General features: G+C 36.9%; 1 protein-coding gene across 2 annotated transcripts in view; it reads left to right on the plus strand.

Annotated features, from left to right (window-relative positions):
* LOC117425253 (CDK-activating kinase assembly factor MAT1-like) overlaps positions 1-26,792 on the plus strand; it is a 45,557-nt gene that overhangs the window by 1,422 nt on the left and 17,343 nt on the right. The window contains exons 2-7 of one of the 2 annotated variants that reach the window (XM_034905954.2): positions 2,372-2,524; positions 3,255-3,328; positions 3,867-3,970; positions 4,806-4,946; positions 8,713-8,841; positions 22,654-22,775. In XM_034905954.2, the coding sequence (XP_034761845.1) occupies positions 2,372-2,524; positions 3,255-3,328; positions 3,867-3,970; positions 4,806-4,946; positions 8,713-8,841; positions 22,654-22,775 (723 nt within the window). The remainder of the gene's footprint in view (positions 1-2,371; positions 2,525-3,254; positions 3,329-3,866; positions 3,971-4,805; positions 4,947-8,712; positions 8,842-22,653; positions 22,776-26,792) is intronic. The other variant, XM_034905955.2, reaches the window with a different exon arrangement.

A 26,792-nucleotide genomic window follows, 5' to 3' on the forward strand; every position in this document is an offset into this window, starting at 1 on the left:
CGAATGCCCAGCTGGAAGGGAAAAATGGAATGGCCATCCTCTAAAATTAAACCAAGCGCACATTTATTTTCATATTTGTTGCTACATACTTATTTGTCACCTATGCTTGCTCACGCAATGTCCTTTGGTATTTAAATCCAGTACAACCCATCGTAAACAAGTAGTGTATTGGACAGCACAAACCATAGTAGATTTCCTCAGTGTCTGTATGTTTTAGCCGTCTCTGAAATACTGTAGCAAGACAGTGCAATTCTCACATGGTAGAAAGGTACTACACATGCTTCAGTCGTGTGAAGAGAACATTTTGACACTAAGCCACTGTTTTTGTATGTCTGCTGAGCTCCCGGAATGCTGTCTGCTAAAGGGAGAAGTGATCTCTTTCCCACAGCTTCATTACACAGACAGGGCTTGAAACAGTGGGGTTCTTGGCTGGCAGTCCTGAAGTACTGTATTGGGTACCCTGAATCTGTGCTAATCTTATCTGGGAGGCAGCAGATATCCAGTTTGTAAACTGGTTGTCAAGATATAGGCCTAGTTGAATGTATTTGCTCATCTCAACTGCACACCTCTGAACTGGGCCTCAGTTCTGTTTGACTGCAATCAGACTTCAAAGCAGGATGGATCCCATTGGGAAATAGATTTTCGATTTCTGTAGATGGGAAGCTAGGTACTTTCTTACTGACTAAGCAGTTTGCAAGCTTATATTTTCAACCGTTTGTTTGAATTCCTTAGGTCCGTGCATATGTGAAGTATATAGATTTTGCCGGCTTTGCAAGATTTTCACAGTTTCAATGTTATCCTGCTTAAACCTGCTGATGTTTTGATAAAGCAAAAGCATATGTTAGCACTGCAGCCCAGCCTTAAAGATTGGGAGATTAACTCTCTGGGATTTTCACTCACATAGCTCAGCACTGAAGAGGGTGGGTACTCCAGGACTGAGCTACAGTAGTACAGTAGCACAACAGCTACCAAAGCTCTAAGATTAAAAGTGTTGCCCACTGTTTTAAACTTCCAGCAAGTCCCCTGACCCACATCTTTTACTATCACCCCTTTGCATCTTCATCCCATTTCACCAGACCTTAACACTTTGTTAGGCATATGTTCTGAATGCAGCCATTGTATGGATGAATCTGTGGGCATGAGTTATCAAGAAAGATGTAACTCTAACTACATCCACAGCCACAAACCCAATACAGTCTTTCTATTCCCAACAGGCAGCATTAAAGTATGGATTACTGGGAATCCAGGACCATTGCAATACAGAGTGAATGTTCTTAGTGAAACGCTGTTGTGTCTTCCAGCTTGTGTTTCTGCAGTTTTGTTGCTTTAGCATCAAATGGAAGCTCTATTACTAAATATATAGCTAGTTTTCCACCACCACACTTAAGCCCCTGCATTGTTAATAATTGTGTCACGTGAGTTGCAGCATTGGGCATCATGAAAACTTAATATTGGATCAAATGAACAATAGTTTGATTTGATGGCTTGGATTATAACTGTCAGGACCCTTATTTTTAGAAGCTATTGGTGATTGATGCAGCATTGTTTCTCTCACAAGTGTGTCTTGTTGCCATGAAAACCAAATGAAGCTTAAAAGTCCTGTCCACACGAAGAGCCCTAAAGGTATAGGAACCCAGTGTTTCTATTGTTTGTTTCAAATTATTTGCAGTTGTGTGTTCCACGTGCTGGAAGGCATGTGATTATTGCCCATTGTGTAAAGTATTATCAGTGTCAATCAGCCTCTATGTCAAGGAAATAGTGTTATAGTACATAGTCCAAATTGGTCAGAATTTTAAGTCGCAGGATTTAGATCCACCAGTCTTTAGTTGTCCCCCCACCCCCCCTTAGATTTTCACAATAAATATTATGCAAGTCATCTAACTTTTTTATCAAAAACAAAATATTCTCATGGATATAAAATAATATATAACCACAATGTGTTGCATAATTAATGATGTACTTACTTCTATGCATACATGGTTCCAGTTACAGCAACTGGTCTGTTGTGTTACCAGTAGTTAATACATGGAGGTGGTAAGTATCAAAGAGTAAAGAAGAACAATTTCCAGCTGGTTTCCAATGATTCTGCATATAGTGGTCTCCTGGACAGCATCAAATATGCAGTTGACAGTAATACAATTTTCTGCTACTAAAATTACATAAAGCACAGCAATAAAAACATTTAAGTTGATGGAAATCTCTCATATCTGCAGTTGTGAAACTATCCAAGACAGATGGCAGGAATGTTATGGGCTACAGGGTTAGTAAGGAGACTGGAATGAGTAGCCGTTTACCATTGTTCACTGCAGCCTGTGGGCATGGTTCTGATGTTGCTGGCTGTTGCTCACGCCCTTGTGTTTGTGTGTTTCAGATGCGAAAGCTGTGTGGAAATGCTGTTTATCCGCGGCTCTGGAAACTGCCAGGAGTGTGACACCCCGCTCAGGAAAAGCAACTTCCGGGTTCAGCTTTTCGAAGACCCTGCAATAGACAAGGAAGTGGAAATCCGTAAGAAAGTCTTAAAGATGTGAGCAGCATGCATTGCCTATTGAGAAATCTGTGCAGAAGTAGCTTCATACTCCTCTATAAGGGACATAATAAGTGTTGTTAATCTGAACTCTCTTTGTTCTTGGTAATATAAATGTTTGTTTTGTATGCAGAGTCACCCCCCCACCCCCCTTCCCAACCCCCCGCCCCTTTGCAGTTATTTTGATTGGAAAACATAAACATCAGCAGTGAAAATGTTGTATTTGAAAGACGTTTTAGTGGCTTCTTAGTAAGTTCACAGCCGATGTTATTTATTACTGATGCAAAAAGGCCCTCACAGCAAATCTTTGCAGTCCTGACAAAGGTTTAAATAATATATGCATTTGCAGATGATAAACCAACACAGACGTTTGTCTTTGATTTTTTCTAGTTTTAGAGTTTAGTTCACATTCAGAATTTAAACCAGGATCACTCTCATATCAAAACAGATTATCATGTAAAAAAAGAAAATATAGATTCAAGTGCAAAGCGCTACACTTTCACAAGTGAGCATTCTTGTGGGTTTCATTCAACAGCAAGCTATTTCTACAAGCACTCCTATTCTATATCAACCCTGAATTTATAAATCATGAAAATGTGCAAGATACAGAGCAGATTTTCCTTCCTGTCATTTTTGTCCTCTAGATATATTGATTGAATAAAAGTGATATGGCACAGCATGTACAATTTTACAACGGTAATCTAATTTTAACTTTGTCCTGCAATTCTAGATACAACAAGAATGATTCTGATTTCCCCAGTCTCAGAGAATACAATGACTATCTTGAATTGATTGAAGAAATTGGTAAGTTATTTATGTATTTATTTGTTTATTTATTACTTATTTGTCATATGCCCAGTATTGCAATTTATACAGTTTTACATTTTACAATCTGATCTCCAATGACCTTTTATATTTTACTGTTGTTTATTTGCCAGCTCTTCTTGATAGTGAATCAGATATGGTACCATTTAAAAATAAGAAGAAAATAAAATTAAAAAAAAGGTTAGAGGACTGTCTTGTTGTAAAGTGTAAAGGTATTATTAACATAGGTTTAATAAACACGTTCCTTGGTTTCTAGAGATAAGAGGAAACCCAAGTTCGGTGCATATGATATGTTTACAGATGCTTCTGTAGCCTTAGTACAATACATTGTTTTCACTGCGATAGTGAGTAAGATACAGGCCAGCTCCCATCAAAGCAGAACTGCAGTTTGCCAGCACTTCCTGTCATGAGTCTATTGATTTTGTGTTGTAATTTCTCCTCAAGCCAGATTCTCTGATTTAATGCCTAGGCTAAGATATATCTGTTTCATCATTTGCATTGGTTTGTGTCTCTGCAGTTTACAACCTTACAAATAATATGGACCTAGAGAACACAAAGCAGATGATGGAGCAATACCAGAGAGAGAACAAAGAAATCATTCAAAAGAACAAAATCAAATTGGTCAGTAGCTGTTTTTCATAAAAAAAAAATATATATATATATATATATTATCTTATTCAAGATTTAGTATCACTGTGTATGGAAAATCAGGCCTCACTTTCCTCATTGACACTAAACTCTAGTAGAAACAGTTGCTGGAAGTTGGAGACTGGGTCTTCCATACATATCCAGAGTCTCTGTATTCATACATGCTTTTTTTGTGTACAGGACTAAGAATGCGTTTAAGTAGAAGCAGCACGACAACCTACATTTATGATTCATATATTAAAATAACCAACTTCAGTTTAAATAGATTGATAGCATTAGGATGATATATCAAACCACAGCCCTTTGTTAACAATATGTCTTCAGATTAATTCTAAGAAATGTAAAAATAAATAAATAAATAAAATAAAATGAAATTCCCAACCCTAATATTTATGATGTACATGATTTTGTTTTTTGCTTGTTCTTTTGGCTTCTATTACATATTTTATTCCAGAACCACTCTATAGCTTTTGGAAAATTTCTTTTACCAAGTGATATGGTACCAGGAAGAAGAAAGTGGAGACATCCTTTCGCTTGAAAAATCTCCATGTACCATGAACCAAATTAAAATAAAATAATAAAAATGTGAGCAAAGAACGTAAAGATCTTCAGCCCAGCGAAAATCTTTTTAGTTTGAAAGCATTATCACCCTGGTTAACATCATTCGGGTGAGACGTAAAACTGAGGCCCTGTTGTAAGTGACTTTGCAGCAGCAGTTGTTGATGCATAGTTCACCCTCTAGTCTCTAAGTCGCTTTGGGTAAAAGCGTCTGCTAAATGACTCATTCATTCGGGGTTCTTTGTGTCAGACTCGGGAGCAGGAGGAGCTGGAGGAGCTGCTAGCTATGGAAAGGCAGGAGAATGAGCAAAGAAGACTGCTGCAGATCAAGGAGGAGAAGCGGCAGGTCCTGGCCAAGAAGAAGAACAAGCAGGCGCTGCTGGATGAGCTGGTGAGTGTCTTCCAGATACCAAGAGCAATTCCGTTTTTAATTCAAAAACATTCCCTTTAAAAACCTGCCACCTTTAACCCAGAGAGTAATGTTCAACGACAGACAGTCATAACAGCATTTATTTCTTTATTTATTTATTTATTTTTAAATGGTAGATTTGCATAATTCTTTGGTTCCACTTTAACTTGCTGATATCTCATATCCAACATTTTACATGTTTTGTGTTTTTGCCGTGTTAGTCGTCATAGTAAACCCCTGTAGTGTTTGTTTTTCTATAGGTACGCTCTATAGGGTAAACTCTAAGGGCAGGTAAGACTTAGATGCCCAGAATGCATATGTCCAAAATGCTTTTTTCTACATAACATTGAAAAACCATCTCTATAAATCCTAGATTGGGGGAGCTCCGTTGATACAGCAGCATACGCTCTTGAGAAGAGTGAAGGAGTGAATCGGTGATTGCATGAAACTTCCTCCTTTAAACCCACTTGACCCTTTATTGCAGTATTGCTTTGAAGTAACAGACTGTTTATACCAATTCCCTATGGGAGATGTGGTAGAGACTTGGATATGTGCACTCAAGAATGGTGAGGTGGGTTTTTATGGCATTCTGTCTGGATTGAGAAAGCATCTTATTTAAATGTAAGTTAAAACAGACATCTTTTGTTTTAAGTAGTCTTTGGAACAGGGAGTTTTTCTTAATCTTTTTTTTTGTCATCAGAATGCAACTAGTTGCAAACTACAACAGATTTCCACAAAAATATCTGTGTTTTTTTTTCTCTAAGAGTTTTTTGGCTATGTTGTGTAAGAAGCTTGTGCTTTTATATAACTAAAAACTACAAAGCATATTTTTTAATTTTTTAATTGCAGATAACATTCTGTGGCTGAACCAGCTTATTATGCTTTCTCTGGTTTGTCATTTTAACGTGGTGCTTTTAAAAGAGTTGCTCAGTTGCTGGTAAAGAGTATGTGGGCACAACAGTCGTTTCATTGTTCTGAGCTGAAGGTGAATGAAGTCCAGATTCTCCCAGGTGAAATGTGACGGAACACAACTGTTTGGCTGTTCCAAGTTTCACAAAGTCTGCAAAGACTAGAAAGTCTGCCATTGATTAGTATCTGTTTTGCAGAGTGATTTTTTAAATTTTTAAAAAAATGTTTTAAATGTATTTATTTTTTATATCATTATTTGTCTGTGTATCACAGCGAATGCATGTTTGTGGCTGTGATTTATTTATTTATTTTGTATTACTGTTGGCAGTGTAGCCTCAAATCTACGGGTGGGGTTCTCTCTGTTAAAAATTTATTTCCCTGCATTCCCCAGCTAGGAAGTCCCAGAAAACAACTCTTCCATTAAGCGCAGTGATTGGCAGCTAACATGCCTAGGATGCCTCTGTGTCCAACTGCCCAGTGTCTAACGCAGCTGGGTGTGATTGAACCCTACCCTTGTGTTTTCCTGTTTTTCATGTGGCCCCATTAAGGAAAAGTGCATCTGCTTCTAAGCTTGGGGTTGTTGCGATGCTTAGCCACTGAACTGGAGAAAGCCCTCCGCTGTTGAATAAATAATAAACAGCAGAGTTATTATCTGTATCACAAAAACAACACATTTCATTATAAAGGTTTTAAAAAAAAACATTGGTTCCAGTATCACTTAATTATGCACAATGGCAATTCAAAATCAAAAGCATTTTTTATTATTGATAGTTCCACTGACTGATTTGCAGTTCTGCTGGAAAGAGCAAGTTGAGTAACTACTGATTTTATTTTTTCATATTCTTGACAGCAGTTTTTTGTTATTTCTAAAAATCTAAAATATTATCTAAAAGGGTTTATTTAAATAAAAAAAAATGTATTTTTCTGTGGTTGTCATAGTAGCCTTCCAAAACATTGTACTGTATTATCTGCAACTTTATAATGTCCATTTGCATTATGGTCCTGGTTACTGGTTACTAAATTTAGTTATTTTTTTGGTAAAAAAAGACTGTACAGGAACACATACACTATAAGAATGCGGACGTCCGTGTCCTTTAATCATGTAATAGAATGCTTTTGTGAAACTTGATAAAAAACAAACAAAAAAAAAAACAGTAAAAATAAATACAAAAATATATATGCCAAATATGGGTGTTAGCTATAGTATCAGGGTTGGGGTCAATTCCTGTTTTTCAGTTCCATTTCCAATTCCTTTTTAAAATCAATTCCCAATTCCAGTTCCTGCGAGAAGGAATTTTGAACTTGCTGGATGTTTTTGGGGTAGAGCATTACTATAATTCCATATCATATGGAACTTTTAATATATGTGATAAATAGAGTAATCGATTCACATGCTCTGAATAATCGATCAAAAGGGAACATTGAGATAAAAAGCCCTGGTTTAATAATCAGCCTTCTCAGTGATGGGCTGTGAGACAGAAGTTCCCTGTCTCAGACACTACCCAGGGGTGACCTGGAGGTTCTCCTTCTACCAGTGCCTCAGCCAGCATGCTGCTAGAGGCAGCTAGATGTAAAACCCAGGTCCTGTCTGGCGTGAGGGTGTTAAAGATCCCACAGTCCTTGTTCTAGAGCTGTAACAATGATCTCAATTCTATGGTGAAATTCCACCAGGATCCCATACTTCCTTACCCCAGCCTGGAGACAGGGATCTTATTGTTTTTCATTAGGAGTGCATTATTGCTCTGTACAGAGATCTTTAAATGAATGCACACATTAGACTAGCTGAGGAAAGGACTTCAAATACATTTATTGCATGCTAACATTTATGAAAAAGTACTGTAACAATTTTTTGTGCTTTTTAAATATGTCATTTGAAGTGTTGCAGCCTTACAAGCTTCTTGTGTACAATATATCTGTACTCTGGAGAGGTAATTATTCAACGTTCACTGAATAAATCTCTATCTGTTATTTAACTACAGTGCTCCACAACCATGTGCAGTTTAGCATTAAGATAATAATGTTTGCTATATTATAGTCACTTCAGATCTCTGTACAACTTGTAGCAGTAGGAGGTTATTAAGCTCTGTTATCCTCTAGAATGAACACATTTTGCTTCATTAAGTTGAATAAAACCTACTGAATAATGTTATGTTAACATACTGAAATTACATACCGCTTTGTAGTTTTCCATGTGACATTTCTAAATCTAGCATGAAATATTGTACTACTATTAGGGCTTCCGGTGGACTTTTGCGATATAATTTTGTAGTTTCTTTGATTACATGATGTTAAATAAAAGATCTAAATGATGTTCATATACTTTTTATTTTTTTTTTATGTTTTGTTTATTATGTCTCAATCTTAACATTTTAGGAGATGCAAAACTTTTGGCCATAGCTGTAGAAACAAAACCGAAATTTTTAAAAATTATTAAAAAAAGTCAAATAAATGAAAACCATATGGGGACAGAACATCTTTAGAAATTCCCTCTCCTCTAATGTTATTTCTGAAACTATTCACGTTGTTCTGCTGACCTGGCAGCGATGATCGATTTTTTTTTTTTTTGTATCAACAGCTTTTTGGCAATGATCCTCCACTAAAATTTAAACGCTTGACTTCCACCTACTACAAGTGGAATATAGTCACGACACTTAAAAACACTTATTGCCAGTATTATGTAAAACATCTTGCTTATATCCCATTTCTCGATATCAGATCCCTGAAAACGAGCATTAATCTTTTAAGTGCTCAGAGTGAGTTTTTGGACAAGACCTCTTGAATTTGAAGAGATGAGTCTCCTTGCCCTCCCTCCTGTTGAACACTGATCCCTGTGTTACAGGAAAGCTCCCAGCTGCCTGCCACCCTGCTGTTGGCTCAGCACAAGGATCGCGCGGCCCAGCTAGAGACCGAGCTGGAAAAACAGCGGCAGACTGTCAGGCCCACCACCTTCTCTACTGGAATCATGATGGTAAGACCATGGAGTCAGACGGGGTTCATGGTTTGGGTCCAACACAAAAATTGCATTTTCTTCACCAGAACGTCTTTTTGATGATGTTTGCTGAAGTTATTTTGAGTGGTTCTGGGTTCTGTTGAACCAATATTGAGTTATTGTTGTCTTATTTTCTATATCTGTATTTACCAGTGAGCTTGTCTAGGAAATTCTAACTTCCTAGGACTGAATAGGACTCATTCCATTTAAATCATCTGGCAAACCTTGGTTGTCCCTCCTCCTACTCACCCTGTCTATATATTCAGAGCAGGTTGAGCCAGCAGAGTTGAAAGGTCACATTTTCCACTTACTATGATCAAAAACAGCTTCAAGGACAAAAGAAAGGTGGACAATTGAATACAATTATATTTAAGCTATTTTTAATGCATCTTGGTCTTTCATGGTAGACTTCTTTAAAACAAGACCTCCATTCTCCCTCAGCCAATTTCAGACTTATAGCAGCCCAAAATACCTGAATGGTCCCCCCCCCCCCCCCCCCCCCCACCACCACCACATTCCAGATCCTGGTGGTTTAATGTGCATCTTTTTACAATAAAGGTTTGCCATGGGATACATGAGCAATAAAGTATATTGATTTGACTATAACAATGTCCCATTCTGGTTATAAAAACACTAGCATGCACAGGTAACCACTTGCATACATATTACAGTAGTTCTGAATGATTGAAAGTCTCTTAAGAGTACATTCAATCATCCCTAGTGCCAAACTTCCTTATTAGTTTAGCTTAATGGCATTGACTAATCCTGGCTAATGTTGTGTCTAGATTTGTTATGTATACCATTTAACCTGGTCTAGTAGATGCATGTTCCATATAGTGAAGAGAGGGAGCTCTTTCTGTGAGACAGAGTTTTTCCACTGATTTATACATGGCAAGTGTTGATCCTGGCAGCTTAAGCCAGTTTCAAATACCTCAGTTTAGCAACCAGCAGATACTACTGTACCTTACAGAATATACAGCCCCTGGTTTACATCCCAGGTGATCATTATCTTCTGTTTCCAAATGATTAGTGGCTACTACAGCATGACAAGCCTTTGCTTAACAAACATTCCCAAATATCCCTGTATATTCTTATTAAATCTATGGGAGTTTTCCATACAGTTCTGTCTAGATTTTGATAACCCAATGGGGGCATAAGTTAGTCTGTTTCCTTTGCTTGCTGTCATTTGCATGGTTCTTGAAATGTTTGTCCTCTGAACGATACCGAGTCATTTTCCAAGGTACTCTGATTGTGTGGTACAGAAGAAAGATGCTGTATATTAAGCTGTGCTTTAGTTTGGAGACCCAGAAAGACTGGAAGCTATAAAATAATAGGAAACAATACTGATTTGTTGGAATTTATAAATGCAAATATTTAGCCGAAGATGAAGATAACTTGTTTGGAGGGGGGAAAAAATCTGTAATATTAGGAAGGTGTTACATTACTCCTCTTACTTTTTGCTCGAATGTTATCAGAATGCAACTTTACCCAGTAGAGTTGTAAAACAAACAGCTATAACACTCAAATCAAGAAACCGTTGTACAAGCAAAGCACAAGCAAGCTGTATGTGCTGTCTAGTCTGATTCACAGCCTTTCTTATGTGATGTTCTGTTAATGTTTCAGGATTCTTTTTTGGCAGCAGTGTTTTAGAGAACGGCTGAAATGATGTATCCAGCCTATTTCATTACTTTTGGACTAGGCTAAAGAAAAAAAAAAGCCAGTGCAATAAAACATAATTCACTACATGAGTTAATTTCAGTAATTCTCAATGGACTATGATAGTCTGCTACTGGAATTCACATTTGAGAGATTTGCTGTCAGTTTAGAGACTAGAGCTAAGCCAAATGTGTCCCACAACTCTACCTAAGACACCTCAGCTTCCTCACCAAGAGATAGGCTTGTCTAGACAGGCGTGCCTTTTCATTTTCTGCCCCCCCCCCCAATTTCTGAAATTCTTCCATGGTGAATTCATAGAAGCAATCAAAACATACATGTGCCATATTTGTATGGTTTTATTGTACTTTCTTATTGTTAATGCTGCTTTTGTGATATTTTATGTAATACTGTTTGCTGTGCTGTAAGTCCAGGAACACACAGGCAGTTGGAAGTATGCATTTATGAAAAATCAACTCGGTACAATGTAAATATTTTGGCTTTTTGCTTATTGTAAATGGTTTACATTTTCAAATAGTTTGATACATGAACCATCAACAGCAATTAAGAAAGGGAATCAAGTCTTGTCACTTCTCTTTCTAGTTCTGCCAGTCCCTGCCTTTTTCTATAGAAGTATGATTAGGTGCTCAGAAACTTCACATGCTGCATCACTGACTCGGACTGACAGACATAATGGTTTGGGTTTAATTTAGTTAAATGCTTTTCGGTTTGTTAGCCTTTATGAAAAAAATGATTTGATAAAACAAACAAATGAGAACAGCTGTTCCCTGTTTGCAGGTGTTTATAAAACAGTGATTTGGCTTTCTCTTCTAAATAGCTGGCAAATGGATAAAATATCATTTTTCTACAGTGCCAAAGAAGAGGGCTTTATGATTTAATTCACCACATTTAAGACTTCAAGGGGCTCAGTGACTTGGCAATCAAGTATAAGCCCTGTTATCCCCTTAGTTAGGTTTCTGCTTTGACATTGTTTCCCTGGTAGTGATTTCCATTGTAACATGCATTCTGGTGGGTTCAGTCCTATTTCTAGTAGGCAGGTAATAAAATAGAAACCAGAACCACAGCCCATGCTTTTTCCGCCAGTCTTTCAGAGTCTGAAGGTTTGGATGAACATGGAGCTTGATGTAAATATTTTGAGACAATCGGGAAATAATCGCAGGTAGTGTTGTACTGATCTTCTTAAGTCAATGAACAATAGGCTTCCAGACAGCATTCTGTAATGGACTGCATGTATTTCAGCAAGATGCATTTTCAGTCAGGGTAACGTTTGTTATAAACCAAAATATTTATTAACAGTTAAATAAACAGTATGACGTTTGACTTTAAAATGGTTCGATGTTCAGTCCTTTATATCTGAGGCACTTGGTGCTGTGAATAAACAACGTTTTCTAGCCTGAAACACAGTAATGGACAGCATAGCAATTGTATTGCTGCATGTTGTAATTTGAACCCTAATTTTAGTCTCTCCTGTATATTGTAGCCAATATTGTGCTCTTAGAGTTAAGTTGTAGATGTTTTTAAAAAAAATTAGCGACTCCCATTCTTAACATTAAACAATAAAGAGTAACCAAAGAGCACTTACGAACAGATTGACTGTTCACATTTGAAGACCCTCACTTTCTAAAATACTGTTTGCCATGTAGAAGTAAATATTTTAAATTTTGTGACATAACACTTTTTTGTCAAGCCAAAAATGCTTCAGCCAGCACATCAACATTGGGTTGCTTTTTCATTGAGTCAGATTTTCAGTCCTGTGTCTTGGTGCCGAAAAGCATGTGACAGTAGTTTTTTTCTTTAAATATTGAATGAAGGCACCCTGTTAAATCCAGGGTGCTAAACTCAATAACAGTCTGAAGGCGTTTCAGGAGGGACTGGGATTGTTGTTTGCTCAGTTGCTCTAATTAGCATCTTGAATGAATCTCCCAACTAGAAGAAGCTGTCTAGAGAGAGCTGTCCTCGACATTGATCTCTTACACCCCGCTGCTCGGTCACTGGCACAGGGCCAGTTTGGCTTCCCCCGTCCATCTCCATCGTTGCCAGTTTGAGTGTTTGCCTCCCACACTTCCCTGTTGCATTAGCTGCACTTGATTATTTCCTCATGTGCGTGTCCTGGGCTTGTTCTGCTACCTTCTGCTCGGCAGCATTTTTTTCAGCCGTCAATGTCGTGTTAAATAAAAATGATTATACCAGCTAAAAAGCGTATCTAATAAAAGAGAACAAGAACCATGTCATAAAACACTGACTTAACTCGCCATAAGAATTTTTTTAATGTTATTTTCCAGTTACACTAAAAAGAACAATAGCATGCCTATTTCCCTGTCATTTTTAAATCCAAGGATTAAATCTAATCCTTCAAAATAATTTGTTTGGTATTACTCAATACAAAGTCACAGGTAGCACATGCCCCCCTTTTTTTTTTTTTTTTTAAACTTTCTTGAAACTTTCAGTTGCAAACCTTTTACAGATACCAAAATACCCCACCCCTTTACCTCAATGCAACCATTTTAGGCTGTAAAGGGTTAAGTTTGTTTGTATTGAAATGGCCCAGTTATAGTAATACAACAAGTATTTTAAAACCTGTAAATTTCCAAAGAAGCGCTACTGTGTAGTTAATTTAGCTGTGGCAAGCTGGTATGGCTTGTCAGTCTGGTTTTAGTGTTGACTACATCAGATAATCACTAGAACAACAGGAGTTGTGAAAACGAAAAATGCATACTTTCATTGTCTTAGTAACATACCTGGAAAAAAAATCTTCAGCTTCTTTTCGGGTACATTCTGTATTGTTGTCTTGGCACCCAATAAAGCTTGGCTGACAACAGTCGCCTGCTAGACTGCTCACCTATTGTTCTACAACAACAGCTCATTTATTAAAGACCTTTGACAGTTTCCTAAGACACTGTTTAGCTTCAGAAAGGGCCTTGTTGTAGGTAGAGACTCTAGGTTACAATTATGACCCCCTAATGAATGATTGCATAAAACCAAATCATTTTACAAACATACAGTTGCTTCTTTATCAAATTAAAAGTCCACCTTTTACCCATTTTAGGCAGTTTAAATGACCTGTTGCTCAGCAGAGGACTTATTGTCTAAATGTGTATTTTTTTAAAGTAGTGACACTGTGCTTGTTTTCTGGGCTGGTGGAATGTTGCCTCGGAACTGACGTGATGTCTTGATGGAAGCAGTGCCCGGAGGTCTTTGCAGTAACACTAAAGCACTGGGCTTATTAGTAAAGTTCTGAGGACCAGTTACTAAAATGTGTGTACAAATAGTCCTCATTTTAAATCGATCACTAGGGGCAAATGCCTAGTTTCAGAGAAACCGAGCAACTAAATCAATGCTAATGATAATTTAACAATAGAGATGTTTTTGAGATTCCTTAATGACGATCTTCATAAGTAACAACTTATTAACTTCATATCAAATTTAAATGTAGTAAACTGTTTTGTATGACTTTGTTTGTACCTGATATACAGGGACCCATGGTTGAAAGCGAGTGCTGGGGACTGAAATGTAATATCTAAGGAAGTAATGTTAACATTTAGGTAAAGCAGTCTTGATCTTTGCAGCAGTACTGTCAACAACGGTAACGGAAGCTTTTACTGCAGTGGTTTCGTAGCGTGCTCTTACAGGTGAATTGATAAACAGGATCAGTAGACTTCCATTATTGTTTTGACTTTTTAAATGTTCCTGAATTGTTCATTCTGTTTGACTATGGGTCTAATTTGCAGTCATGCTCTCTGAGCAAACAGTATTTCACTCCCCTTGTGCCATTGTTACTGGGTAGGTTGCTGAATACTATGCCTGGCATTTGCCCTTTGAAGAATCTGACCATTTGTGTCCAGCTTTTCATCACCACCTTGAATAAAACATCCATTCGTAAATGACTTTGTTGTAGGGTTTGCTTAAGTCTATTCAACAAGCAGCTGATGTATCACACATGCTGCACATGTTCTTAAGTATTATTATTATTATTATTATTATTATTATTATTATTATTATTATTATTATTATTATTATTACAACTAAGGTTAGCGTTCTCTAAAATAGAGGTCTTGAGGTAAGTGGTCTGAAAAAAAGTTTTTTAAACACCAAAAAAAAATCTGGTTGATTTAAATGTAATACATGGTATTTTTTCCTGCTGTTTAACCTTGGACTGTACTTGCCAACAAGATGGTGCATCTCAAGTTGTATTAGACAGTGATAAAGTTGCATTCAAAGAGCTCTTTTGTGAACAGGCTTATTTTTTTCACTTTCTTGTTTCTGTAATAATTTTTTTATTTTATTTTATTTTTTTTACTGTGGGTTTAAGAAAACAGCATAAATTTTGTCTAGTGTTCAATTGCTCCTGAATCCCCCCCCCCCCCCCCCCCCCCCAACAATTTTTTGTAACAAGTTAAGTTATTAGAAAAAAAAAGGGTGTATTCATTCTACACACATACATGTCAGTTTCCTGGAATGTTTCCTAGATTTTTTATTATTTTTTTTAAATAACTTTTATAACTTGTTCTTTACTCTTTGCTATAAACTGTCTGGTTAATGTGATTTTTTTTCTTCTTTTGAGCTGTCTTGAGGTAGAGGTTGTCATATAAAGGTGAATTTATTACAGCATGAAAGCAGAAATCCTGCTGAAAAAGGCCACCCATGTGTGCCGTTTAAAAAACAAACAAAAAAAAACCAAAAAAAAATGTCCATTGTATACAGAGATATATGTTCTGCCAACTGGGTTGCTTTGTACAGGTATGAGAGAAGTTGTGCTTCCCGTGTAGGTTTTCAGGAGTCATCAGAAAGGGCTGTTACTCAGCGATGTTACCGGTCAAAGATGAGGGCACGAGGGCTTAATCTCAGTTTATTTTTTCTCCTTAATTCCAGGTGAATGCAATATGTATTTTGTTTGTTTAAAAACACATTCTACCAGGAAGATCTCAGTGGAATGAGAGCATCATGCTTCCCTGACCGCTCTCTGTACGTTTGCATGATTCAGCAAAGAAGATCTTGCAGTCAGGGTCAGAGCGGCCGTTCCAAGTGATGCATATTCAAGAATCTTTCTTTTTCAGCACTCGATTGCTGTTGTACAGAGATTACACATTTGAATATTTAAATGTATTTAAACTGGTAAAATGTATGCAAATCCACATGCTAGGATCTCAATATTGAAATACACTTTTTCCCAAATCTTTTTTATTTTTTTATTTTTTTTTAAACAAATCAGAAAGTAGTCTCCAATTTTTTTTTATTTTTATTTTTTTTTAAAAGGAGTGTTCCTAAACAGTTCTCTGAATCCTAATACTATGCAGATGGCTTTTTTTTTTTGCAAGGGGAATGCCATTATAGAATTATTTGTTTTGGCATACATTTATTTGAAGAATTCTTTTTAAGGCTGTCCTAATAATTTGGGAAAATAAAATGGGACCCCCCCTTCATTTTACTTGCTGTGTATTAGAATGTTTTTATTAGTTTATTTTAGTATTAATAAACATTGTATGTGTTTGTGAAATGGTACATTTAGCAGGTTAAAAGTTGGTATCCTACTATGACAGGATATTTGAATGAATTCACATTTGAAATTCAAATTATCCTTACAGCCCTTTGCTAAAGATATTGTGATCTCTTTGGCTTTTTATTGTTATATATACAGTATACTACTGTTGTTGGCTAATGCTGTGCATGTTTTTCTATGATTACAGTGACATACTTCTAAACTATTAAACTAGAAGTATAACATACAACCTGATCTCCCTTGAAAACTGTTTCCACAGCCACATCCTGAGTTGTAAACCCAATTCAGTGATTGACATTTTTGTATTAATATTTAATAGTTTACTGTGTATTAACTAACCATTACCAGCTTACAGTTAAAGGCCATAGACTGCAGTTTTTCTCATTGCACCATTGTGTGTTTTATGTGGGCTGTAGAAGAAAAAAAAAAAAAACCCAAGTCTGAGCCGCAGTGCCCCTTTCCTATTGCTGTTATAAATCTGAGAAGTGTGTTCAGAAAAAGGGGGCTGTCTGCCAAACAGAACAGGTTCAACTCGTCTCTAAGGATTTATACTGCAGTAACATGCACGACTGCCTCTGTGGAGGTCATGCTAGAGGTCACCACAACTACAGTGTACACAGGGCTTGAAGTAACATGCGCCCATGGCAGCCAAAGATTTGGGAACTAATGATTGGTTATGCGAAGATCGCAAATCATTATATTAAAGGCAGGCTGGATATGAAGTATGGTCAACAATAAGTGTAGTACAAAGATTTTTTTTTTTTTTTTTTTTTTTTATACTCATTCTAAACATTTTAGGACAGGAAACACACTGCTTACTGTAGTAATACGTTAATAATGTATGTCTTAGATTTATTTCTTACATCCTGTGCTATTTTTCTAATGTAAATGTATGTCCTATATCTTGGGTAACTATTTGAATATTTTTTGTTGGCTTAAAACAGTATCCTAGTAAATGTGTCAGATGACTTTGCTTAGAATCTGTAGTTCTGGTTCATTTTCTTTGATTCACTGCTGACACAAGTATTTATATTTTCCTGAATTTTCTGCTTTGCTGAAATGCAGTGTTCTGTGACCTTTGAGAACGCATATATCTATATTTTTAATCTTGGGAGGATTGAGATACAGGTTATCATTTGTCTAGATTTACTGTAATGTGGAAAAACAAATCGATGGATTCGTTCATAACAGTTCTTACACAGTTCATTTAAAATTGCAGTGCTTCTCAACTTTAACCCTTACAACCCAGCTTATATAAAATAATTTAAATGAATTTTAGCAATGTAAAAAAAAAAAAAAGACTTTTTAGGAGCTTGCAGTTTTTTGTTTTGTTTTGTTTTTGTAATAATAATGTTTATCGGAGGCATGTGAATACCTAATGTTTAGTAGTATTAAATTCATTTTTGTTCGATTAGTTGGCCGTAGATTCACAATACATTCATGTGGCTCGCCACAGAAATGAACAGCTATTACACTGGCATTCGAATATTATATTAGAGCTTTTTGGTACATGTTAAAAAACAAAGCACGTTTGCAGGATCATTTCATGGGTCCCCTGTAGTTTAAATTAAAAAAAAGGTGCTAATGTTAGCCTTATGAGCATGGTGACCTCTATAGCTCGCACGTTACAGCCCAGGCTGTGAAACTGAGAGGAACTGAACTTTTGAAATGTTTTGGCTCCAGTGGGGCGAGTGACCAAGAAGTCTGCTGCCTCTTTAAATAAAAAGTGATGAGTATGATGAAGTGGCAGAAAGCCATCTGTAGCAGTGCAGTTAGCTGAGTGAAGAGATGAATGGGGCTCTGGAAGGTGCAGCGGCAAATGTTCCTGATTGACATCAGCATGTGTGAGAGCACTTGTGCTGAAGCCACCTCCACAGGCCTCACTGTGGAATATTTACACTGAACAGTGCTCAGCTTTCTGGGCTTTGCGAGCGGAGCAGCTGAATCTCTTTCCTGCACTCACGGAGGGGGAAAATAAGTAATAATAATAATAATTTTGCAGATGGCTGTGCTATAACATTGTGATTTTATTGCAAACATTTTATCTAAATTAAACATGTGTTATCTGTGAGTTCTCCCTGTTTGTTGTTATAAAGCACTGGACACTGAGAAGGTATCAAATGTAATAAGATGGTTTGCCCAGACCCTGATTAGCACTAATCTTGGATTACTTTATGTTACTTTAGGCAAGATATTTAAAAAAGTTTTTTTTCTATACTGGTAGTTGTTTCTCAATGACTTCTGATAATTGTAGTTTTACCCCCCTTTTGGTTTGAGTTGTCATACAGCCTGACTTCTTTTGTAGATGTGTGTTTGTAGGGGTACCCTTGGGTATGTAGTCTCACTCATTTTATTTGGATAGCCTGTGACTAGTACCCAGCACACATGGGTCACTTGTTCTGCACACCTATTTATTTATTTATTATTTAATTATTTATGTATGTAGATTAAGTGAAACAATGAATCACAAAGTCATAACACAGACTGGCTTTGAGCATTGTGGGTTGCATTTATGCCACAGGGTAGGGCTGTTTCTTGTCTTTATTAGTATTCCATTAGTAGACGGCTTGTGGCTTGTGGTGATGACACAGAACAATCTGATGTTCGTTGACATAATGTAACTGTTAGCTACTAAGGAAATAGACCCCCTATTACAGTATGTGGAAATGCCAAGCTATGACTGGCAGACATCTATAAATTAATCTGGACTGGTCCTTTTGACTTTCATATATGCAAATACAATTTGCTATGTAAATACAGATACGTGTGCAATGCATCTCATTGCAGAGCTTATTTCTAGTAAAATGTGAATCAGATATTTTCTTTGTAGGAAATATCTGTTGTCGAATATTGAGATTGTATTTTTTTTTTTTATGGAAAAGCTTTTGCAGATTGAATTTAAGTTATTAAAATAGAATTTATATTGAGACAAACATATATACCAAAGTAAAGGCTATTTCATTTTATTGAAGGAATACTGTCAAGCTAATGACATACATCCTTGTTTTTTTTCCTGTTCAGAAATGAGCTAATGTCCTTGTAAGTTAATACATTTTGTATAATTGCATGGCAAAGGTTTCTTGAGTGGTCAAGTGTAGAAAAAAAACTAAACTAACTTCCAAACATGCATGCAAGAAAATATATAGAAACAATATGTGCACTGCAATCACTCATGCACATAATTCTATGCAATTTCTTGGCTGAATTACTTAAGAAGTTAAATACATCAGATGTTTAAGTATACAGATTAACCCCAGTGCACTGCCTTGACACATTTTATAAAACATTTTTTGAACCTTGTTCAAAGCAACCCTGGTACGTACGTAGGTAGTTTAAAATAAAAATAAATAAATAAATAAAAACGTTGCAAGTGGATTTTCCCAAACCTGGATGTGTTTGCTGTAGGTATGTGATGACACAGGTTTTTTTTGTTTTGTTTACTCTAGACTGTGACTTTGAGTGTTAATGCTAGTTCTCCAAAAACCAACTTGTATGTATGTATGTATGTGTACACACACAGGAAAATCCCCGCTGCATGTGGTTTAATTTACATAGATTTTATTAGTTTGCAGCTGTCTGTTTTGAGCTGATTTTTTTTATTTCCAGTTCTCTGTTGCTCGGAGCACTCAAGGGAACCTGCTCTATTCCAGTCCCTGTTTGTTCATTTTGTTTATTTTAAAACCAGTTCTGCTTCTTTGTTTAGTCTGGTGCTGTCACATGCAGGTTTATCCATTTTGATTTTTCTCACATTGCTAAAAACTGAAAAGATTCTTGAAGAAGATTGTGCTTTGTTCATGATTACTTTTTCTCCAAGAAACAAAATGGTGGAGCTTTTCTCTATGCCACTTAGCTCTTCTTCTACTATATATATATATATATATATATATATATATATATATATATATAATTTTTTTGTTTGTTTTGTTTTTAGGAAGAGAGATATGTGGGGGCTCCTGAGTGGCACATTCTCTAGGTGGAGTGCCTTTACTGGATGCGCCACTTGATGAGCCTTTTCTTTTGTAAAAAAATAGCTTGAAGATCGCTGGTTTGAATCCAAGCTATGCCACTGCCGACCGTGGCCAAGCGCTTACTGGCCGGGGTAGGGGTTAGGTCAGCTGGGGAATCATTGGGTCACCGCACACCGGCAACCCCTGTAGCTGGCCGGGTGCCTGCAGGTCGGCCTGTACGCAATTTAGAACTGCGTGGTCCTCCGACACTGTAAGTTCAGACTTGCAGAGTGAAAAAAAGAGGATGTCTGACGGCACTCATTTCCGAGGATGCGAGTTAGGGGGGTTGCAGCTGTGAGCCAGGTTGAATAATAATTGGACATTCCAAAAATTGGGAGAAAATTGGAAAATGAAGAAAAATAATTGTTAAAAACAAAACAAAACAAAGACAGATATGTGAGAAACATAACCCAATAAAACAAACCTTTTAAAACTGCAGTTCGTGCCACAAAATTCTTCCATTCAAAGGTTTTGAAGGCAGATGATGTTAAGTCTCAACTGTTTTTTCAGATGTTTTTGATATATATATGAATTGGTACAGTATGTATGTATGTTCAGTATATATTGAATGAGCTCATGATACATTCGAAATATGCTGCCCGTGTTTAAAATGCATGATAACAAAACCTTCCCTTTGCCCTTTTCTTTTAAAACAGAGATTTTAAAGTTGCTGACTGTTCTTTCACAGAACAGTGGTGCTAATTGAATTGCATTAATTAAAAATGCAAGGCTTGCTGTTACTTGCTATGGCTCATTTATTTGCAAAATAAAGCGGGCTTTATCAATGAAGTAAGCGGGTACTGTGCAGTGAACTATTCCTGGGGCTGATAATTATTGGAGGGAATTTCATGACTGCACGCACAGCATTGTTCCTGGAGCAGTACCTTCTTGGAATTACGGGGTCCCTAGTAATGGTCAGCCAGCTACTAATGACTTTATAAATACACTCAACAAATAATCTGGAAAGATTGTGATGTGTCTGATGACAATTTTAACATCAAACTGGTAGGAAAAGACTATCAGTCAATAGTTTGCGGTTGTTTGCAGTGTATTACGAGTGTTTACATGGGCAGAACGTTATATAATAATAATTTCCATTAACCAGGGTTTTTTAATTAGTTGTGTAATTTGCCTGCCCTGCAGCTTTTAATGTTCAGCAAACAAATAATTACTCTGACCTATAGAGGGTGAATGCCTGTGGAGTAGATTAATCCCAGAGGAAAAGGGTAGGGTTGGCATGTGCAAAACTAGTTGTGGGTAACGATTACGCTGTTATTGGTATTATTTTTGAATTTTGCGTGCTCTTTTGAATCTATTTAAATCGGTAATAAAAGCAAATGTGCAAATAATATCTTGCGGTTCATTTACTTCAAAGGTCGTTGTCCCAGCTGAACCTATATTTAGAATAAAGCAATGCGGTCATGAAGATATTATTTTATAGTCCTTCACTGCATGCACCTTTTTCCCCTGTAACCTAGGAATGAACCCAGGCTAATCCACTGGCACAGTAGTGGTTTTCCTGAATAAACTGCCTTTGTTTACCTACCTCTGCTTTGTTCTCTATCGACTTGCAGCACAGCTGGTACATCATTACTGCTGAAGACTGGTAATGGATCACACAAAGTATACTTGTATTTCTTTGCTGTAAATTAGGATTCCTGTGTCTTACCGTACAGTGTGCTTTTGCTGAGCAAATTGTGTGCTAAAAGTAGTACATTTTATAAAACTTCTGATCAGCATATTGTTGTTATATAGCTATGGAATGTAGGGTTAAATAATCAGCCTGTCATGTGATATTTTTTTTTAAGTGATCAGGTCAAATTAGCAGTCAGAACGAAGCACATGCATAACAAAAAAAATGCATACATGTAATTATCTGTTGTCTTAGTTTAGTTTGGAAGTTAATGGAATGGACAAACATTTAGATGTGTTAGTAGAACTTTTGACAGCAGTTCCCTGGGGAGGTATACAGTAAGAGGAGCACCACACAGTCACTAGCAGTAAATTGTATGTTATTATTTGCATATTCCCAGCAACAAGTATCCAGTGGAGGTGTATTTCAGACTTGATTTCACAGATCCTGATGAACATTAATCTTAGATTAGCTTAGTTTACCACATCCTACCTTGCATATCTCTATAGAACACTTATCCAATTGTGAAGAGCCTTGCTAAGGACATTTTGTGGTTCAAGTTTGAGGAGGTTCTGAATCTGGGGTTACATGGAGGCTCATGTCAGTCTGTCCGTAAGTCACAGATTTTTCAAACTGATTTTAGTAGCATGCATACATGCCTTGGTCTTTAATATGACTAATTCAAGGTTTGTGGGTGTCGCATTCCATATTTGTTCGAGGCAAATTTCATTTTAAATTAATTGCTGGTGTAACCGGCAGTGTTGTGTGATACACTGCCGTTACGGATTCTGTTCCCGTGTCAGTGAGATGAGATGAGGTTAAAAACCATAAAAAAATCATTAAAAAAAACCCCAAAAAACACAAGTGCTGATCAGCCCGGCTGTTTTGCATAGTGGTTAAGATGCTCACTTGCGCTTTGCAGGTTTGTCAGTCTCTGCCCTGTCACACTAGTGAGGACTTTGTTTTTCTTTGCTCTACAGGGACAGAAGATCTCATTGCAGCCTGTGCCCAAGATTGAAGAGGTCCTATATGTGTATAAGCCTATACATGTGGAGACATACGGACCCCCGCTTCCAGACCTGGAGAATCTAGGAAGGTTTGGGTGAGTGCATTCCTGAAGATATTTTTGTTTAGTTTTTTGCTGTTAATGCTGTATTTTATGTGTTTGACAAGTAGCTAAGGTTTGCAGGGAGTTAATGTGAGCAAATAGTTGCACAGTGCAAATAACAATGACCAATATTCTTACTGATAGAAATGGAAAATATGTATCCCACAAAAATGTCAGTGATTTAAAAAAAATAAATAAAATAATGTGCCAAAGAAAACCCCTCAAAACAGCTTATCGTGATCTAATATGGTTTGTGGTAAATGTACTGTGTAAGTAAGCGTGCATATTAGAGTTCTCTACTTCTTTTTGCTGATGGAGACTTGAGAAACTGTGACAGAATGTGTCTACTACTTGTTTGTTTTCTGAAGATGTCATTTTTACCGCGTGTCTTGAGCGCTGTTGTTGTTTCAGATAGGCAGGCAGCCAGTATGAGGAAGGCCTGTAAGCACATCCGATGGGACTTGGACATTCTTTGAACATCACAAAGAGTGCAAGGTCACCCACACCGCATCAGTTGCTTAGCGATCCTTTCCAAAACCAATAAGTCTAGCTTCAGGTCTTAAAAGATTGAGTGTTACGGACAATTTCTCCCGCTCTGTCCCTTTATGGAACTCCTGGTACATCCTTGCCAAAGCTGGCACCTGTTGGTTACATTATGGAGCAGCTGTGACTTTACCCAGTGTACTGCAGTTCTCATTCCTGATCGGCAGCAAGTGCTGGCATAAGTAGTCTTGATACATCACTATCAACACTGATTTCTTTTATGTAGAGCTTTTCATAACATCGCAAAGCGCTAGTATGAATAAAACAGTAAGCAAGTAACAAACAATATGTATTCCATGAAGTCAAGCAGAAACTACTGTATCAAAACTAGAACAGTAAACAAAAAAAAAAAGTATTTTAATCCAGGATTGCGTGCTAAAGCGTCAGTATTTTTAACCACGACTCCAGCCCCAGTCGCTGCCGTCCTTTATTGTTTTCATCTTATTGCCATTGATTTGAACAGGTTCTGACTGTAATAAATGACCGCTCTCCATTTCAGAGGGCAATTTAACCAAAGGGCCTTGCACGTCTTCTCCCAAAAGTAGGGGAGCCTCGCAGAAAAATGGTAAAGCTCGTTAAAACTGGATAATTAAGCATTTCAGTGCATCTGTTACATTTCAAAGAATGATGCACATGATGTCTGAATTGAAATAGAACAAACTAAACTGGCAAGAACATGGGGTTGGGGACTTTTTTCATCACAGATTCACATGACTGAAAATCCCTGCAGGATCCCAGTCGTTTTAACCTGTACAGCGCACTGCCAAGGAAAACAAGACATTAATTGAATACACTCCAATGTAAACAGATCATTCTCATGCAAAGCTGGTCTAAAAAGCTGATTTCCATAACTGCCTATTTCCATGCATTTCGTTTTTATACTTAATTAAATGTACTCATGTAGTCCTGATGAGAATATGTACATTTCTCAGATCTTTTAAGTGGGAGATATTTCATTTTGGCAGGATGGCAGGGTACAATGGCTACCTATACATTTATATTTACTCATTGTCTGTTATTAGTCTCTTAATTGGCTGCACTTCAATGTGAATTATTCCACAGCGTGTATGTAACTACTGTCAGTATACCATTTAGGTAAGATTTTGTATAGTGGTAAATCACCATGATCCTTTCAGGTTAAATAAATACAAAACACAGCAGTCACATTCAAAGCCTTTCTGTTTAGAAATGGATATGCACTCCGCCCATTATAAAAGCTGTCGTCAAGGTCTGCCATTGCAACCTGCATTGTGGAGCCTTTGAAGTACTAATTGCAGGACCTGATTGTGTTGAGTTGTTGTTATGGGTTGCCACTTAGCAATGTTAGCATCACTGTTCAGAGGATTAAATGCAGGTAGATTAGAATTGACAGTCAAACATAAATGACTAAAGCAGGTTTTGGATGGAGAAAAACTCATTTTTTATGCCCAATAAAGCCAAGTTCAGCATGAGTAATAAATGACCTGTCTGAGGTGGAATTTATATCAAATCAGCAGGGGAAACTTTGTTTTCCCTTTCTATGTACCAGCTTCATCACTTTGAAAGTATTTCCACCATTGATTTGATGTATTTCGCGAAGCTGTTTCTTCTTTGAATGGGCTGCTTCTTTGTCAAAAATGACATGGGACCATTAAATTGAAGCTTAACAATATCCAGAACATGCAAGGCAGTTCTCTTTTAATTGCACCTTTGAGCAGCAAGACTTGCATTAAGTCTGATATTTCACCATGGAAACGTATTCATTTTCTTCTCAGTGCTACTCTTACAGTTTAGAAATACTAAAAGAAACTTGATGACAAACGTTTTGACAAAACTGCATTGGAGGCATTGAGAAAGACTTCTAGTCAAAACGTTTGTCATTGATTTATTACGTTTCTTTTGTTACCAGTATTTCAAAATGTAGCACTATTGAGTGTCTGATAGTCATGGATGATAGCATAGACGTACAGCATTGCCATTGCTGAATTCTACGGAATTATGGCCTTTATGGAGATGGTTCAGTCCAGATCTACTATATTCCTCTCGTGCCGATCAAAACAAGCTGTGCAACACAGAATTACCAATAATGCAAAATAGAGTTTTCTGGTCAGTTGGGAAATTGACTGTCTAATGACTTGCTTCACAGAGTTTATGATTGTTGGTTTGAATTGACTTTTATGTGTTGGTACTGAAGACAAGATCACCTATGAACAACTACGAAAGATTATAAAATAAAATGTTAAAACATCTACCAGTATTGTTGTATATTAATCCCTTTTCTTCATTGATAACCTCAGAGACGAGCTTAAAGCTGAAAAAATAAAGAAAGAACCCATCAAATCTTGTAGAAGTCTCTGCAAAAACAACTGGAAAGCTATGTGTTGTACAGTATACTGTACAACTGAGAGTAGCTGTAATTTCCACAGGGGCTGGGCTGACAAAAGGTTTAAGCTTGTTTAAACAAAATACAAAAAGTAATTCTGTTAAGTCAAATAAATAACCTTGGACAATGTTAGAGACACTAAACATGAATCTTTTTCTTCACTGAGTTGGCAGTAATGAGTGTGGGATTCTGTTATGCACCCGAACAGCCCTCTTTATATGACAGGTCTAAAGTAGGTACTTACAATAATATAATGGTAACCTTTTGCTAACTGTCACTCTTGTGGATAAGGAATTCTTAGCAAAAACATTATTTGTTTATTTGTCCAAACTTGACTGTAAGCCCTGAAAGAGTATTCTTAAGTGACTGTTGATGTTTTACTAATTCTGTTCTGTCGTAGCTCAGTTTGGAAACTTTCAAAAATCAGTTACAATCTAAATTAATATACAGTGCTCCCCCTTGATAACGCTGTAGTCGGGCGCCATAGTTAAGACACCGTGCTATTTGTGTTCCGCCTTATAACAAGAATACTAGTGTTAGTGTAATGGCATTATAGTGCAAATAGGATCCATGACCGTACCACCTTATAACCTGTTCCACAGTATAATGGGCCGCCTTATAAAGGAGGAGCACTGTGCATACCCATGGTTCATGCATAGTCTCTCAAAATAATGAAACAGTAGACCATTATCCTGGTGTGTAATATATATATATATATATATATATATATATATATATATATATATATATATATAGAATATATATTTACCTTCTTTACAGAAGACTGAAGGACAGCAGGTGATTGACAGGGACAGTTATAATTCACTTGAAGTCCAAGGGGTAGCCCAGTGAGACTCGCTGAAGCAAGTAGTGGTCCTGTCAAAAATGATGGAAAAAAAGTTACCATACCAACGAGTATTCATATATTCATCCCTGTGTTATCCGTCTGCCTGTTACCACATTAACTTGATTATATTTTCACTAAACAATAGTCTGAGATTTGGTAGAAAGTCTTACAACCAAGTTCCAGAGACCTATCTAAAAGCAGTGGGGTTACAAGCAATATATTTTAAAATGTGTGTGTATGTATGTATTTGTTTAAAGTC

The sequence above is a fragment of the Acipenser ruthenus genome, chromosome 18, assembly GCF_902713425.1.
Source record: "Acipenser ruthenus chromosome 18, fAciRut3.2 maternal haplotype, whole genome shotgun sequence".
In the NCBI taxonomy this organism is placed as follows: domain Eukaryota; kingdom Metazoa; phylum Chordata; class Actinopteri; order Acipenseriformes; family Acipenseridae; genus Acipenser; species Acipenser ruthenus.